At 34.4% G+C, this 15,861-nt stretch overlaps 1 protein-coding gene across 1 annotated transcript in view; it reads right to left on the reverse strand.

The window, feature by feature from the left end:
• The window catches only part of FAT1 (FAT atypical cadherin 1), a 153,015-nt gene that overhangs the window by 54,016 nt on the left and 83,138 nt on the right, over positions 1 to 15,861 (reverse strand). The window contains exons 4-7 of the mRNA XM_070948256.1: positions 15,544 to 15,605; positions 11,194 to 11,523; positions 10,399 to 10,609; positions 7,935 to 8,074 (exon numbers count right to left, since the gene is read on the reverse strand). Coding sequence (XP_070804357.1) covers positions 7,935 to 8,074; positions 10,399 to 10,609; positions 11,194 to 11,523; positions 15,544 to 15,605 — 743 coding nt within the window. The remainder of the gene's footprint in view (positions 1 to 7,934; positions 8,075 to 10,398; positions 10,610 to 11,193; positions 11,524 to 15,543; positions 15,606 to 15,861) is intronic.

Here is a 15,861-nt window from a genome sequence, read left to right on the forward strand (position 1 = left end):
ATATCAATATGCCTGGACCTTTGTCCAATTGCATCGGATCTAGATATTTCAATGGCCGCTTTATTGTCTTCATGCATAATAAATGGTAAAGTAGGTTTCTTCCAAACATCTGTGATCAAATCATTGAACCATACAAGGTTATTTGCAGCTTTAGACAAGCAAACATATTCCGCTTCTGTGGTAGAAGTGGCTACCAGTTCTTGTTTACCAGTATACCAGTAAACTGGACAATCGTTCAATAGAAAAACATAACCAGAGGTACTCTTTCTGCATGATGTATCACCAGCCCAATCTGCATCAGCATAACAAGTAATTTTTGGTTCTTTGTCATTATTTGGTTCCAATATTAAACAAAAATCTAATGTACTTTTCAGATATCTTAAAATTCTTTTGACAGCTTCCCAATGATACAAGGTTGGTTTGCTAACATATCTTGACAATAAATTGAGAGGTAATGCAATATCTGGCCTAGTCCAATTAGATATATAAAGGAGTGAACCTATAACTGATCTGTAAAATGTGTTGTCTTTAAACTCAGGGGAAGATTCATCAGTGTTTCTAAGAAAATCAGTTTGCATAGGTGTGTCACATGTTTTGGCATTATTTAAGTTACATTTGTTTAGGAGTTCAATGATTTTATCTTTCTGAGTAAGTTTGAATCCCCTTTTAGTTTTGTTAATTTGTACACCAAGGTATTTATTCACTCTACCTAGTGATTTCAATGAGAAATGTTCGTTTAACTTATTTACAAAGATTTCCCTGCTCTCTTTATGCTTTCCAATATATAAAATATCATCCACATAAATTAATACAAATTCAATATGATCATTACTCTTTTTAACAAAGAAACAGTTATCAGCAGTGGTGGCGTTGAAATCCATGGTCTTAAGTACTTTTACCAAACAATCGTACCATCTTTTGCCAGATTGCTTCAATCCGTACAGACTCTTATTTAATAACCAAATTTCGTTCTTATTAGTGTATTGACTGTGTGGTGCTCTTACATATATTTCCTTATCTAATTTTGCGTGTAAGTATGCAGTCTGTATGTCATATTGAAACACGTCCAGATTGAGTGCAGATGCTACTACAAGAGCTGTTTTGACACTCTCTGTTCTCACTGTTGGTGAATAAGTGTCAGTATAGTCTTCTGGATATTTTTGTGCATAACCTTGTGCAACTAGTCTGGCCTTGTATAAGGTATTACCTCCTTCCAAATTCTTAATTTTATAAATCCACCTGGTACCTATAATTGTTTTATCCTTAGGTGCGATCGCAGGTGTGAATACATTTAATCCTTGTAAACTTTCCATCTCTTTTTCCATAGCTAGTTCCCATTTTTCTCTTTCTTCACGGGGAAGTTTCAATACTTCCTCATATGTATTAGGTGTTATTTGTTCTCCATCCATATGCATTATGTAATCTTTGTATTTATTTGGTATTTGGTTTCTATTGTTTCTAATATTTCTTTCAGGTTTGCTATGGTTGTCATGCAAATATCTGGCTTCCTTTTTTGTTAATGTGTCTGTCTTTATTTTATGCTGACTATTTGTCCAAGTTTTGGTTTTGTTCTTACTTTTGTTAATATTTTGATTTTCTGTTGTTCCTTCCTCGCAAGATATATTATCTTTGCTTTTATTAGGAAATATTTCATTAAGGTGCAATTTAGACCAATTGGCCTGCTCATGGAACACAGCTGTTCTGGATACTATAAATTTGTTATTATTATCAATGAATCTGTACCCTTTGGTTCCAGTTTCGTATCCCATGAATCTTAATCTCCTGGATACGTTTTCTCCCTTTCTCCTCAATTGTTTAGGTATGTGTACGTCTGCAGTAACTCCAAATATGTGCATGTGTGCTAATTTGGGTTTTCTATTGTACATCACCTCATATGGTGTCTTATTCACAATACTGGACCATGTTCTATTTTGAGTGTAATTTGAATAATGTAAGGCTTCTGACCAAAATTGTTTGCCTAAACCAGCATCCTCTAATGTGCATCTAATCATGGTTTGTAGTGTGGAATTCTTTCTCTCTGCAATCCCATTTTGAAATGCAGAAAATGGATTGGACGTGAAATGTAGCATCCCTCTATCCTTTAACCATTGGGAGAATTCTTTAGACATGAATTCACATCCCCTATCTGTCATAATTTGTTTTATTCTGATATTATGCTGTGTTTCTATGCGTTTGTAGAATTCCTTAAATTTCTGAAAGGTTTCATCCTTGTGCTTTAATGTGTAAACAAAACCATAGCGACTGTAATCATCCACTATTGTTAGGAAGTAACGTTTTCTATAGGTAATTGATGGAGTTAATGGACCAACTAAGTCCATATGTACCAAATCAAAAATATTGTTAGTTGATCTGTTAGATTTTTTTGGTCTGGGACTGGTTTTTAGTTTGGTGGATTTACATACTGAGCATTCCAAATAATTTTCACAATTTTTTATTTTGACACCTTCTGCGTGTTCAGTCATTTTTTGTACTACGGGAAAGCTTGCATGTCCTAACTTCCTATGTAAGATGTGAGCACACTCATCATGAATTGGTTTACCTATTTTTGGTTTCTTCTCATTGTGTGTATTTTTGTTATCATGAGTTATTTTACATTCATCATTGTCACTGTTACTGACATTTTCATCATCTGCTTCAATACAATCTTCCATATTTGAATCAATGTTATGTAACCATCTTTCTTTGGTTATCAGATAGGGTAGACCCCCTTTTATCATCACAGTACCTACATTTGTTTTGTTCTTTTCTATAGTTGCTTTCCCCTTTGAGAAAACTATATTGATGTCAGATTCTCTGCTTAGTTTTATAGCACTCAGTATGTTGTGAGGTATTTCTGGGATTAATAATACCCCCTCTATTTTCCCTAAACCAGGCAAGGTCACATTTCCTCTGCCTAATACTTGAACCTTTTCTTGATTAGCTACCTTTATCACAAACTTATCTTCTGTAAATGAAGATAATATACTTTTGTTGTTAGTGGTGTGATTTGTTGCACCAGAATCAATAAGCCAATTATTGTTCTCATCTTGTTGTGTTCTGGTGCTGTCTTGTTTATTTAGCCCATTTAGTGACCCAGATTTTCTCTCTTTTGAATTTTCTCTACCCCCTCTACTTTCTCTGTAATTTGGTGGACTTCTATATTTGTGTCTATCTGTGGAAGATTGTCTGTAATTGTATTTGCTCCTATATTCTGGCCTATGTCTCTCCCTTGGGACTTTGGGACAGTCTCTTCTACTGTGTTCCCTGGATCCACAATTGTGGCATCTAAAGGCCTCATTATATTTATCTTGAAAGACTACTTTCCTAAAAGATTTGTGTTCTGTTTGGTTACTGGAACGATTTTTTCTTGAATTGTCTTCTGCTATCAATTTGTTAGATAGACTTTCTATTGATAAATATCCCAAATTAATGGTATCTAAGTGTGACATAAAGCTATCCCATGATGGATCAAGTGAATTGATAATAACACTTTTCATTGTTTGATCTGAAATCACTTCCCCCCTCAATTGCAGCTCAGCTCTTATTTTGTTTAGATTTATCAAATGCTCACTTATAGAAACCCCTGGTTTCACTCTAGAAGAAAAGAAATCCTTAGACATTCTTGTGGTTGTGGCTACGCTATCGCTGTGAAATAGATTAAACATGCATTGAATTATTTCTGATACAGTTAGGTTTGGTTTGATGCTATGATACATTGCAGGAGACACGCTAGAAATTATTATGAAAAATGCTCTATGATGTAAACAATCTATTTTTAAAGTCCAAGGTCTTCTTGGAGGACTAGTTATAAAGAATAGTAAATTTTCTTTCATGAAAATAACCTGAAGCTGTTGGTACCACTCTTGTAAATTAATGCCATCAACTCTAAGTTTTGGGAAGTCACTGGGTAAGTTCCCCACATTATTTTGTCCATTACTTACAACCTGAGGCAGTCCGTGGTCTCTCAAGTGCAGGAAATTACAGAACGGCATTGGGATGCTTGTAACGAGTCTGCGCGGTTCTCTGGCCAGTTCAAGTCTTTCGGGGCCGTCTACGTAGTTTTGCACATGCGCGTTGCTCATTTCTTCTTTGGCGCCGTTGTGGAAGGTTCTCTCCATTTCAGCTCTCTCGATCCGCTCCTCTTCAGATGAGTCGGTCTCTGGCTCGGTTTTTGGGGCTTTGGTGATGGCGACGGTTCTTCTCTTTCTCTTGTGTGCGCTGGCACTCGATTCTGTCTGCGGTGTAGGACGGAATCGGCATGGCTCTCTGGGCTCGGGTGTCGTCGTTTTCGAAGTCAGGATGGGAGCGTGCAGGTCTTGAGTTGTCGGTTTGATTTCTTGCTTCTTCGTTGATGTCTTGGAAATTTTCAATCTTGGCCCAAAAGCAGCAAAAAGCGTTTTCATTGCTGACTTTACTTGAGACTTTGTTAAATCGTCTTCACTTTCTGATTTTGGTTCATCTGAAGAGTTTGAGACTTCTTTTTCACTTTCTTCGTCTGATAGCGTTTTTCGCGCCAGAAATTTTGAACTGAGCGTTTTGATTGGCTCTGCTTCACTCTCTTTTGAAGTTCGTTGAAACCAAGATGGCTGCCATTCAAAATTTCGCGCGAGGTCACATCTTTTCTTTTTTACAACTATTTTCTCAGTAGTCATTTCACTCACAGTTTTTTGATCTTTGGGTTTTTCTTTAATGACGTTTTTCTCTCTCGCTGCTCCGCTGTTCCTCAGCATCTCCTGGAGGTCCGCGATGAGGCTTTCATCATTCTTTTGGCTTTTTAGTATCTTTAATATCTCTGACCTGAGTTCGTTATTTTCTATCTCAATTTCTTCCTGGTCGTTGTTTTCACTCATCAGTTCTTCTTCTTCAGTGGTGTATTCTTCGGATTCTCTCGAAATCGCATTAGTGGATTCGTTGATCATCTCTTGATCAGTTTCTATTTCTTTGCTGTAGGCCCTGGTGTTGGGCCTATCTTTCTTGGACATTTTTAATTACTTATTGAGTCAATTAACCATCCTCTGCTACCAGCTTGTTGCAATATTTTCAGGATCAGACTCAATAAAGATAATAGAAGTTAGAGATTTAAATATATTTCTCTTTAATCATAATAGGCATTCTATATTCGCTGAATATTCAAGATAGAAGCAAGGAAAATGGGGAGGATGGCTCCTTATATATACAAGGGGTGGAGCCAGGAATGGGAGTGGTAAATTATGAATACATTAAAGTCCAAAGAATAAGTTAACCCCTGATGTTCCATATATACATTATTTACACATTAGAGAATAAGGCATTTACATCTGACAATATGTATGTTTGTCAACTAGTAATTGGGACAGATATCTGAGTGCCCTAGAAAATTATATAACAGCAATGATCAACAAAGCATGTAAGAACTGACAAGAAAGAGGACCAGAGGCCATGGTTTCTATGATACCAAAAAGTGACAAGGATCATTTGACACTGTAGCAGCAACAACACTCCACTCATCAATATTTAGATAACTTCATCAAATATTCCACAGATGCTCACCTCAGTTATATTTCAGGGTTATTTTTTTCCCATAAGATCTTCCATGAAGTTATTATTTTCTTAAAATTCTTTAAAAAAAACAACAACCAGGTAGTCCTCAACTTATGACCACAATTGAGTTTCCCTTGCTAAGCAAGACAGTTGTTAAGTGAATTTTGTCCCATTTTATCATTTTTCTTGCCATTGTTGTTAAGTGAATCACTGCAATTAAGCTAGTAACATGGTTGTTAAATGAATCTGGCTTCCCTATTGACTTTGTAAGCAAGTTGCAAGAGGTGATCACATACCCAGGACACTGCAACTGTCATAAATACATTCCAACTGCCAAAAATTTGAATTTTGGTTCTGTGACAATGGCGATTCTGAAACAGCCCTAAGTGTGATAAGCATTTTTTTTCAGTTGCTGTTGTAACTTTGGATGGTCATCAAACAAACGGTTGTAAGTAGAGGACTACCAGTATAAATAGGTAAATCTGTGAGAGAATGGGGAATGATGCAGTGGAACATCATGATTTAAGTTTCTCTTCTTTTGCATGTGACCACAATGTGATGTTACATGCATGCACAAATAGGTGTGAGTGTGCCCTCCCACAATGCAATGTTGTTTTCATAATTTTGAATAAAACCTGGAATCTTCAGGATACCCTTGGATGAACAATAAAATAATATAATAAATAACATAATAGATAATGGTATGATATGATACAATATTACAATAATAAAACAACACTTCAAAGCTTTCTTTAAAATTTTTTAAAACTGAATTCTTCAATTAAGAGAAGGTTGGGAACATTGCCTTAGGCAATAAACACGTCTAGACTAGTTGGAAACTTTGCTGCTTATTAAATAAGCACAGTTCTATTTCCTTGACATAGTAGTGTTAAATTTCTGTAGCCACAGTTCAGTTAATTCTTTTAAGAAAGGAATATGAAAATTCAGATAAGCTTTTATCACAAAAGTAATCTGTTCCTTTCTTGACAAATAAAAAAAAACTTTTAAAAATGATCTATGTATTTTTTATCAAAACAAACAATTGGCAAATACATTATGACAACCCAAACAGTTTTTCGTAAATAGCAAACTATTATTTTCTAGAGGACATGATCAATATTTGATTCTAACCATGACAAAAATCTGAGGCAAAGATGCTGTTTTGACAAAGAACCATATCTATTCCTTGACTAAATAAACAGCGAAATCTCAACAATGTCTGCCACAATGACAATGATTCTGTGTTGCCTAGGATTTGTATATAATGGCATTCTTTATCTCATTCTGTTAATAAGTCATAGTCTAACTTCTAAACAATTGGTATCTAATAAACCTTTCAGATCTACTTCAGTTGATGTTCATCAGCACATCTTCTGGCAGCATATTACACAGTTTAACAATAAGCTATGTCAAGGTCCCTTCCAATCCTCCAAAACCAGTTAATTACACTGGATAACCATGTTTTAGATAAAGGGGGAAAACTTTCTCTTTATTCATGTTCATCATACCACACATAACTTCTCTTTCTCCTCTTTTCAATGTGAGAAGAAAGAAGTTGGTCCAGCTATTTCAAAGTACGAGTAGGACTGATAATAATTGTCTTTTATTTTCTACTTTCTGGTCTTTAAACTGAATTTGTTCTTTAATCATTTCATATGTCACACTTAAATTTATCAAATTACTTTTGTTTCATACAGTCTTCCTCAAAATTCTGGTGCCAAGTTGTATGGAGAATTGTTGTCATGTGGAAGCTCTTTCATGTGGTTTCAACAGAGAAGTTATATTCACAGCCATTTTATCTTGACACCAAAATAAACAGGAGGTCTTTAATCATTGGGATAATTCATACATAAACAACTATTGTTGCTTTATTTCAGGTTTTAATTTAAATAACTCCATATGCAAACATAAATATAATACTAGTGTATACAATTAAGACATATAAACAGATGGAAATTTTTGTTGGGAAACATCTAGTAGCAAGAAACCTAATCTCTTATTATTACTTTTAAGACCAGAATTAACCCAGACATCAAAACAAGATTATTTCACTACACAAAGGATTATTTTCACTGAATTTGTGTCTGTATATACACATTGTAGTATTTTCTTATTACTGGTATATACTTTCTTTTCCTATGTGAATTGTAGTTTTGTCTTGTTTCTGGTTTTCATTTATGGTACTAATAGTAGAACACACATTTTAAAGCTGATACAAAATACACTTATATACTTACACAGAATCTTCTCCCTTACAATTATGGAACTGTAGAGCTATTGTACTATATTTGTATAGAAAACTCTTTCTTTTTCAAATAAAATTACTTTACTTTATGTAATTCTGCCCAGGAACACCAAGAACGAACACACACACACACTGATTTTTGTAAACAGTTCATTAGAAATTCCGTTACCTGCGTACTAATAGTCCTAGTTCCATCTGTTGCTTCTACTGTCAAATTGTAATTTGATTTCTGTTCTGCATCAAGAGGTTTAGCGACAACTATTGTTCCTGTGCCCTTGTCCACATCAAAGCGGCTGTCAGAGTTGCCACCTGCTCCAAGAAATTGCACAAGACGTAAATTCATAAAATCCAGTTTTCTTGTAATATGGGAATATTCTTTGCTCTAATGTAAAGAATAGGATAGGCAACTATGGTCCCTTTAAAACCTGTGGACTTCAACTCCATAACTGACTCTGGAATTCCAGGAGTTGGAAGTTTAGGTCCACAGGTCTTAAAGGGCCATAGTTGCCCACCCCCTCTCCAATGTTTTAATCAAATTCAAAAAAACAACTTTGAAGCACCCAACCGGTAATCTTCCTGGAATAAAAGAGGAATAGCCATCTGAAATCTCTATTTCATTCAAAACTATGCATTTAGTGTTAAAACTCCAACAGAACTGATTCACCATGCTATATTTTTACTACTAGAATTCCTTCAAAGGCTTCTGAGTAAAAACAAAGCTAAAGACAAGATTCCAGCCACCCTTTTCTTTTTCTTAAATTAATACTGACCATGATAGATTTATTATGAATGGAATCCACTCTGTAGCAACACTGAAGTGGTACTGTATTTAACATTATGACAATGATTAAAACAAACTTTAATTAGCTGTAATAAATATTTTTTGCTCACCCAATTTTATTGATTCTCAATTTTAGATAAAATATTTCTAAATAAGAAATCATGTTATTTATTACCAAGTCACTAGGGATACCCCCTCAAATTATCTTACTTCCATGGTGCATATTTATTTTATTTAAAATAAAATAAAATAATTTTAAAACAGACTTTGTCATTCATTCTTGAGCTGTATTTCTTTCACAATTACATTGTACATTTCTTCCAAACATATATTTAGTTGTAAAGAAGCTTGAGAGATGTTAAAGGCATCTAATCACATGTATGTTTACAACCATTCATAATAATGGACAGGATATTGCCTCATTACAAATACTACTGAATTTCTAGATTGCCAACTCTAAAAGCAGGATAAAGCTTCTAACTGCTGCAAAACACAAAGAGGACTACAGCAAAACATCATACTCTTTATCTGAATTGCCTAGGGGCACATTGCATTGGAGATGATAAAATAACAAGACAGAACCATGGGCAATTATTGTGAACTAGAAAGCTGTGAACTGATATAAAATATTCTATATCAGAATGTTTTTTTTACTGTAGATCTCATAATCTGACCCACAATTATGTGATCTAAGCAGATACCTTCTGTTATACAAGCCATGGGAAAGATGTAAAAAACTTCACTAGCAACTTTGTCATCTGATACAGCCAAAAAGAAAGGAAAAAAATAAAATAAAAGGAAAAGCAGAAAATGTCAATCAATTTGATTCATGCTGGCAGGAACAGTCAAGAAACTTGCAGTAACTGCAGGATCCCAATCAGTATGTTTTATTATCTACACAATGGCAGCATTTCATGCAAATACGGAATTTTCACAATTCCCATTCAGCTAGGAACAAGCAGACAGACATAGATCAATTACTCCAACTAGCCCTTATCTAATAACTAGATCTCACAGAGTGCAACCCAAGCATTCTGGCTTGTTCTACTCTTAATAAACGTTGTGCGCTTAATAAACTGAAATTGAATTGAAATTGCAACAAAGTGCATTGAAGAAAGTCTTCTGGTGATAGTTACTTTCATGGGAAGGTGAAAATGGGAAGTGTGAAGCTTTCTTTGAGTGATATTCAGAGAATGGGCCATACGAGACTGTTCTCCATTTGAAGATCCATTGTGTTGGACTATGGATTATTGGAGTGCAGAGCTTTAGAAAATAGTTTTGCATCTTTTTCCAGATTTATAGACATCAATGGCTTTTTTACAGAGCTCTTCAAAAATTAAATTTAAGCAGAACACCTGAGGTAATAACTTCATTGGGATGAAGGGAGCCAAAATCTTAAATCAGCCCTGATTGTTTAGTAATGCATTCAAAATACTGCCCCTAATTATTCCTTTTTATTAAATTGAATCTAGCTATTAAATTAGAGAGTGCAATTATTTTTCATGCTGGAACATAGAATGTTGGATTATTTTATTTATGAAAAAACTGAAAAAAAATCATATTCTCTTCACTCATTAACAGCATATATTTAATTAAATCATTTTAATTAAATCTCCCAGATTTCTTTTCATTTTGTAACTACTGAAGAGATGTTAATTATCATTTAAATAAGGGGTGCCAAACTCACATCTTCACGTCATCATCACATGATGTATCAAAACTTTTCCTCCTTTCGCTAAACCAGGGGTGGGCGTGGCCAGCGCATGATGAATGTGGCCTGCGGGCTGTGAGTTTGACACCCCTGATCTAAATAATCAAGAAGTCACAATGAAAAATTCTAAAATACTCTTACCTGTAATATCAAACCAGAGTAAAGTACCCAGTGGCTCGACACCTATTACACCAATCATGTGAGCTACTGGATCACTTTCCATGACCGTAAAAGAAAAAAACGATTCTTCAAAAGAAATGGGTTCAGAAGATGGAGTGGGTTTTGAGATCCATTCTATATGAAGACGGGCTGTTGATGACTTTTGTGGACGGCCATTATCCACAGCCTTGATCTAACAATATAAGAGTATTAGCAATTTTAAATGTTTGAAAGAAAATAAACTATATACAACACAGAAAATACTGGACTAAAATGGCCAAGCTCATAATCAGGAAAGGTCAAGAACCAGTAAGTTTTGTAACTGCCAAGAGAACTTTCAATATAATCCTATTAAGACATATTCAAACATTTATTGACTTTAAGAGGGTTTATTCTCAGTTACGTTAGAATAAACTGCATCATGTTACCTGTATAAAAGATATATAATGTATAAAATGGGGACTGTATATATGTAGAAGCAAGCTAGCACAACTACTTGCACAATGAACACCTGAATCTTAACTAAGAGAATGTTTTTTAAAAAACAATTTGGTTACTAAAATGTTACATGAGCATTTTAAACATTTTAATTTTTATTTATTTTTTTATAAAAAAGAGAACACTCATCGCTTTTACATTTTGAAAAAGTAAAAGTTTGGTTTGCTATGAATTTAAAGATTTTCCAGTATTTTATAATATTTTCCAAATAAGCTATAATAACAGTGCTACATAAAAATGCAAAGGCACTGACAGCATGCAACTGAAATCCAAACTTACTGTAAGAATGTCATATTCTCCAGCTCCAGAATATTTCTTAGATGAGACAACACCAGTTATTGGGTCAATAAAAAATTTGCCATGCTCGTTGCCTTCCTCAATTTTATAAGATATTTCTGCATTGGGACCTTCGTCTTTGTCTGCAGCTACCACACGGTAGATTGGTTCTTTTCTTGCTGTTCTTTCTCTCTCTGGTTTTTCACGCTCGGGCAGTTTGATTTGATAAAATTTTTGCAAGAATTGAGGTCGATTATCATTTTCATCTAAAATTTTCACAATGACACGGGTAAGGGTTGATTCTGCTGGTGTACCATTATCTGTCACAGTTACCTAATTGGACAATAAAACAATTCACAAAAATAAATGTTTCTTCTTTGTTAGAAATCAAAGCAGACTGTGACTCCCCCTCTATTTTTCCCCACTGTAGAACTTTCAATATGGTTTCCAGCTGTAATGTCTAAATATTTTGAAAAGTGGATAAAATGTGATTATCTTTGCCAACAGTATCTAATATAAGCCTAGATTAAGTCAACCTCTTAAGTATTCATAATTGTCTATGTATCAAAATGGAAAACATGACTCACTTTACTGCAAGCACTTGGAAAATAATTAAATATTGTCCTTAAATGGTGCTAATATTAAGTATAATTCTAATGTTCAAAATATCTTATTTAACAAATCAGGCTAGAAGCTACATTCCACAGTGCTGGAGTTAGAAACAGGGAGGAAGAAAAACACTTTTAAAATGATGCATTTATTTATAGAACCACCCATCTTATGTGCCACATCTCTAGGCAGTTCAAGAACAAGAACACGAAAGAATAAAAAAAAAATGAACGTCCAAAAAATAATTCCCGAGTTCCTAAAACAAGTACCTGAATAGATTTTAAAAATCACAATTATTGGGAGTCAGTTTCACTCTATCCCAAAGCTTGGGGGAAAGCCATCTAGAAGAATGGAGGCCTGACAGATCTCATGGAGAAGTGTATTTCATGCAGTAGAACTGCTACTTGGAAGATACTCTGCCTAGGCACCATCTATCTGACCTGATGGAGCCAAAGGACACCCCAGGGAGCTGTGGCTTTGCAAATAACCTGGCCCTATGCCATCTAGAGCTTTAACAATGATAACCAACATCATGCATTACACCTGAAAAGAAAATGGAAGTCAGTGAAGCATACAGCAATGTATTATAGAGACAACCAATATGGCACCTGAATGTTACATTCTGCTCCTAAGTCTGAAGTCTTTAAAACTTCCAGTAATTATCAAACTTGCAAGACTCTTACCCATTTTAAGTCCTTATGCTAATTTATAAACATGTTTGCTTGAATATATTTCACATCAGACATATAGACAAATTGTTCATTTCATATGAAAATAGACTATATCATTCAATAGAACTCTACTAAAGTTGTGACTCCTATGATGGGATGAAATAAGGTTGAATCAACCATATCATCATGCTTATGCTTATTTATATGAATGTAGGTTTTGTGTTTACTTATATGTTCCTTGCAGTAGCTGCCAAGAACAGGCAGAGTACAGAATTTTCATCACTATACCAAACTATCCTTTGTTAGTGATTAAGCTCTTCCTTTTTATTAAGATAAAGATGTTGTCTACATTTCTGATCCATACTTTTGGTTGTTACCTGTTGGAGAGCTATAGTATCTAGACTCTGCATTATAGTCTCTGCTATGAGTCCTGAGAATGATTTGTTGATATATTTGTCCATGAAACTGAAAATAAGTGTGCGACAAAGGTTGATGAGGTTCATGGTTCTGATTATTTCAATGTTACTGTATTTCGTTAGGTTGGCTATGTTCGGTAGCACTGCTGCCATAGACTCTTTCATTTGTTCTGTGCCTGTATCTGCATTCTTTACATCCATATATCCAGAAATATATATCCAGAAATATATCCAGAACAGAATGGTGCTGGATGTATAAAACAAAAAATATCATTGTAGTAGATTTTAAGGTGCCTATTGCTTTTTTAAAAATATTTTTCTACTGCTCACTAAATCAAATTGCTTTTGATTTGCTATCTTTATAATGTACATTGAAACATTTTATCTGCATATTTCTAAGGCAGGTACCCCACTCTTCTAACAAAGCAACTAACACCCTTTTGACTTAAGAAGATGCAGTGTGAAAAGATAAGGAATCTGCTTGTAAAATCTTTCCCATACTCTACCCTTTGCAGCCCTCTGCACCACTTTCTAAATTTCTCTATAAAATCCCTAATTCTCAAGAATGGATCTGACATAAATAAAGGGAACAAATGAGAAGGATAGAATGGTATTTCATTCTCATGAATAAAATAACTTAAGATTCTGATATATTTTAGAACCAACAGTAGAAAATATCAGACTCAATTTGCAAGAGAAAATATATCTGTACTTATAAGCAATTGAAAAGGAAGACAAAATGTACCAAACTGATGCCGAAGAACAAAATTCTTTGTTAGGGCTACTTCTGTGAGAAAGGAAAAAGATACTGTGTCTTCGTGAGCAAATGTGAAAAAGGAATGGAGAAATATATGTTGAAGTAAAGACCCTCTGCTAAATTCACCTACTATATTGCTACTTGAACATTCAACTCTACTGTATTTCTACCACACCTTTCCCAAATATCTCCAGGGCTGAATTTGATCCACACTCCAAACATATTTCTTTGAGAAACAATAAACAGAATGAACATTCCTCATCCAAGACCACCTATAGATTTTATGGCTGAGCAGGGCTTTGAAGACATTATTACTAAAACAGAAACTTTGTAAAAAATAAGCAATTGGCTAAGGTTCTACCAAACAGCCAGAATATCAGAAAACGCTTGTACAACAACAACAAATATTGTTAAAGAATCAAGCACAGTTTATTCATAGTTTTAGTTACAATTGTAGTCCAATGCTGTTCTAACTAAAAGTATGTCCATTGAATGCAGCTGCCATAGTTTCTAAGACAAAATGTTTAGGACACTACTATAACTTCTGGAGGTATAACTAGGTACAGAGAAAATAATTGTTTTTTTTTTTTCCAAAATGTTATGTAGGGAGAAATCATGTATTCCAAGAAACATTGAATGTAATTGTAACAGATATGTACTTACTGGATTTAAAAGATGCTATATAAAGATTAGTTTATAACCTAAGAAAATATAAATAGGACATCTTTGTTTCAATGGAAACAGAAGTAAAAAACAGGATAAATGTTAATAGTAAATGAAAAATAAACTTGCTAGTTTCTCTAGTCAAAACTTTAATGCCCAGAAATGTTATGATGATATTCAATAAAAGCTAAATAAATACACCTAAAAAGTTCCAGGCTGGATAATGCTACATAAGTAACATTTCTAAATTAACGTATTTTGACAAAATTTAAAGTGACCCTGGATGGCAAGTGCAATTTTGTCTTTAAACTTCCCAAGTGAAATTATATACGCCTTTAACAGATTCATTTATTTTATTATACTTTTTTCTTTGATACCCCCCGTTACGTTTTTGGTGAATCTCACACATTTTCTCCTGGCTCCTAGAGCAGTACAGCTTTTATTATAAGTAGAACTACTGTGAAAAAGAAAAAAGAAAAAGAAAGCAGCCATATGTATTTGATGAATTGCAACATTAATCTCTTGCTGATCAGGCCTGCAAACAGCTTACTTCATCGAATTGTCAGAATTGGCATGGTTCTAGAACAATTGACTAAAGAATGGCACACAAGGCATTACTTTAATGTAATATATAATAAAAGCTCAATGCTGGATTGCTGTTTCACAAGAGTAATTGAATTTGCAGGAGGTTTTACTGGGATCACTGCAATGGCAGGCTCTCCTGTTCCAAGTATAAATGGACAGTGAAGCATAATAATAGGAAGCAAATACTCAGATCATACCCAGACAGTTTGCATGAAAGAAATGGAAGCTGATTTCCATTTCTAAAGTTCAACCTCACAAAACTGACTCCAGCTGGGTGAGAGCCTTGAACAAGGATGTTGGTGTGCCAAAAGGAATGAACAGACAAACAGATAATTAAGACTGCAATACATGTAATTGGAGGCTTGAGGAGGGAAAGTTGTCTTGTAAAAAACAAAACAAAACCTCCCTTCCTCTCAGCAGTCACATAGGGACATTTAAGCCCAAATTTTCCTCCCAAGGACTGAAGAGGGAGACCTAGGGCTTAGAACTGTATGGATTCCCATTTAGTACACTCTCATTGCATTGCAGAGGAAAGAGCAGGAGAAGGGCAGAAATATTTAGGAGGCTGTATTGTGCAGAAATATCATCTCCCCCCCCCCAAGCAGAATTATTTTTCGTAGGAGTGTACTAAGAACACAGCAGCATAATTTACCTCTAATATATGTTCTGCTTGCTGTTCTCGGTCAAGTTTTCTTGAAGTTGTTGTAATTAGACCTGTAAATATATATTAAAAAAATCAATTCATTAACCATTACTTGGTATGAGAAGAAAAAGAGAATATTGTCAACTGCAATTTTATAATCTAATTTTGTTACAAAAGTATTGTATTAGTTTGTATATATGTGTTTTCTAAGCCTGTTTAATATTTGATTCATTCCTGACATACTTGATGCTGTGATAATAAGCATGGAAGTCTTAATGCTAATAGCAGAGTAAGTGAAGACCACTACTGAAGAATTCAGCCAGAGTT

The sequence above is a fragment of the Pituophis catenifer genome, unplaced genomic scaffold, assembly GCF_029215685.1.
Source record: "Pituophis catenifer annectens isolate HBS135680 unplaced genomic scaffold, rPitCat1.0.hap2 SCAF_8, whole genome shotgun sequence".
Classification (NCBI taxonomy): domain Eukaryota; kingdom Metazoa; phylum Chordata; class Lepidosauria; order Squamata; family Colubridae; genus Pituophis; species Pituophis catenifer.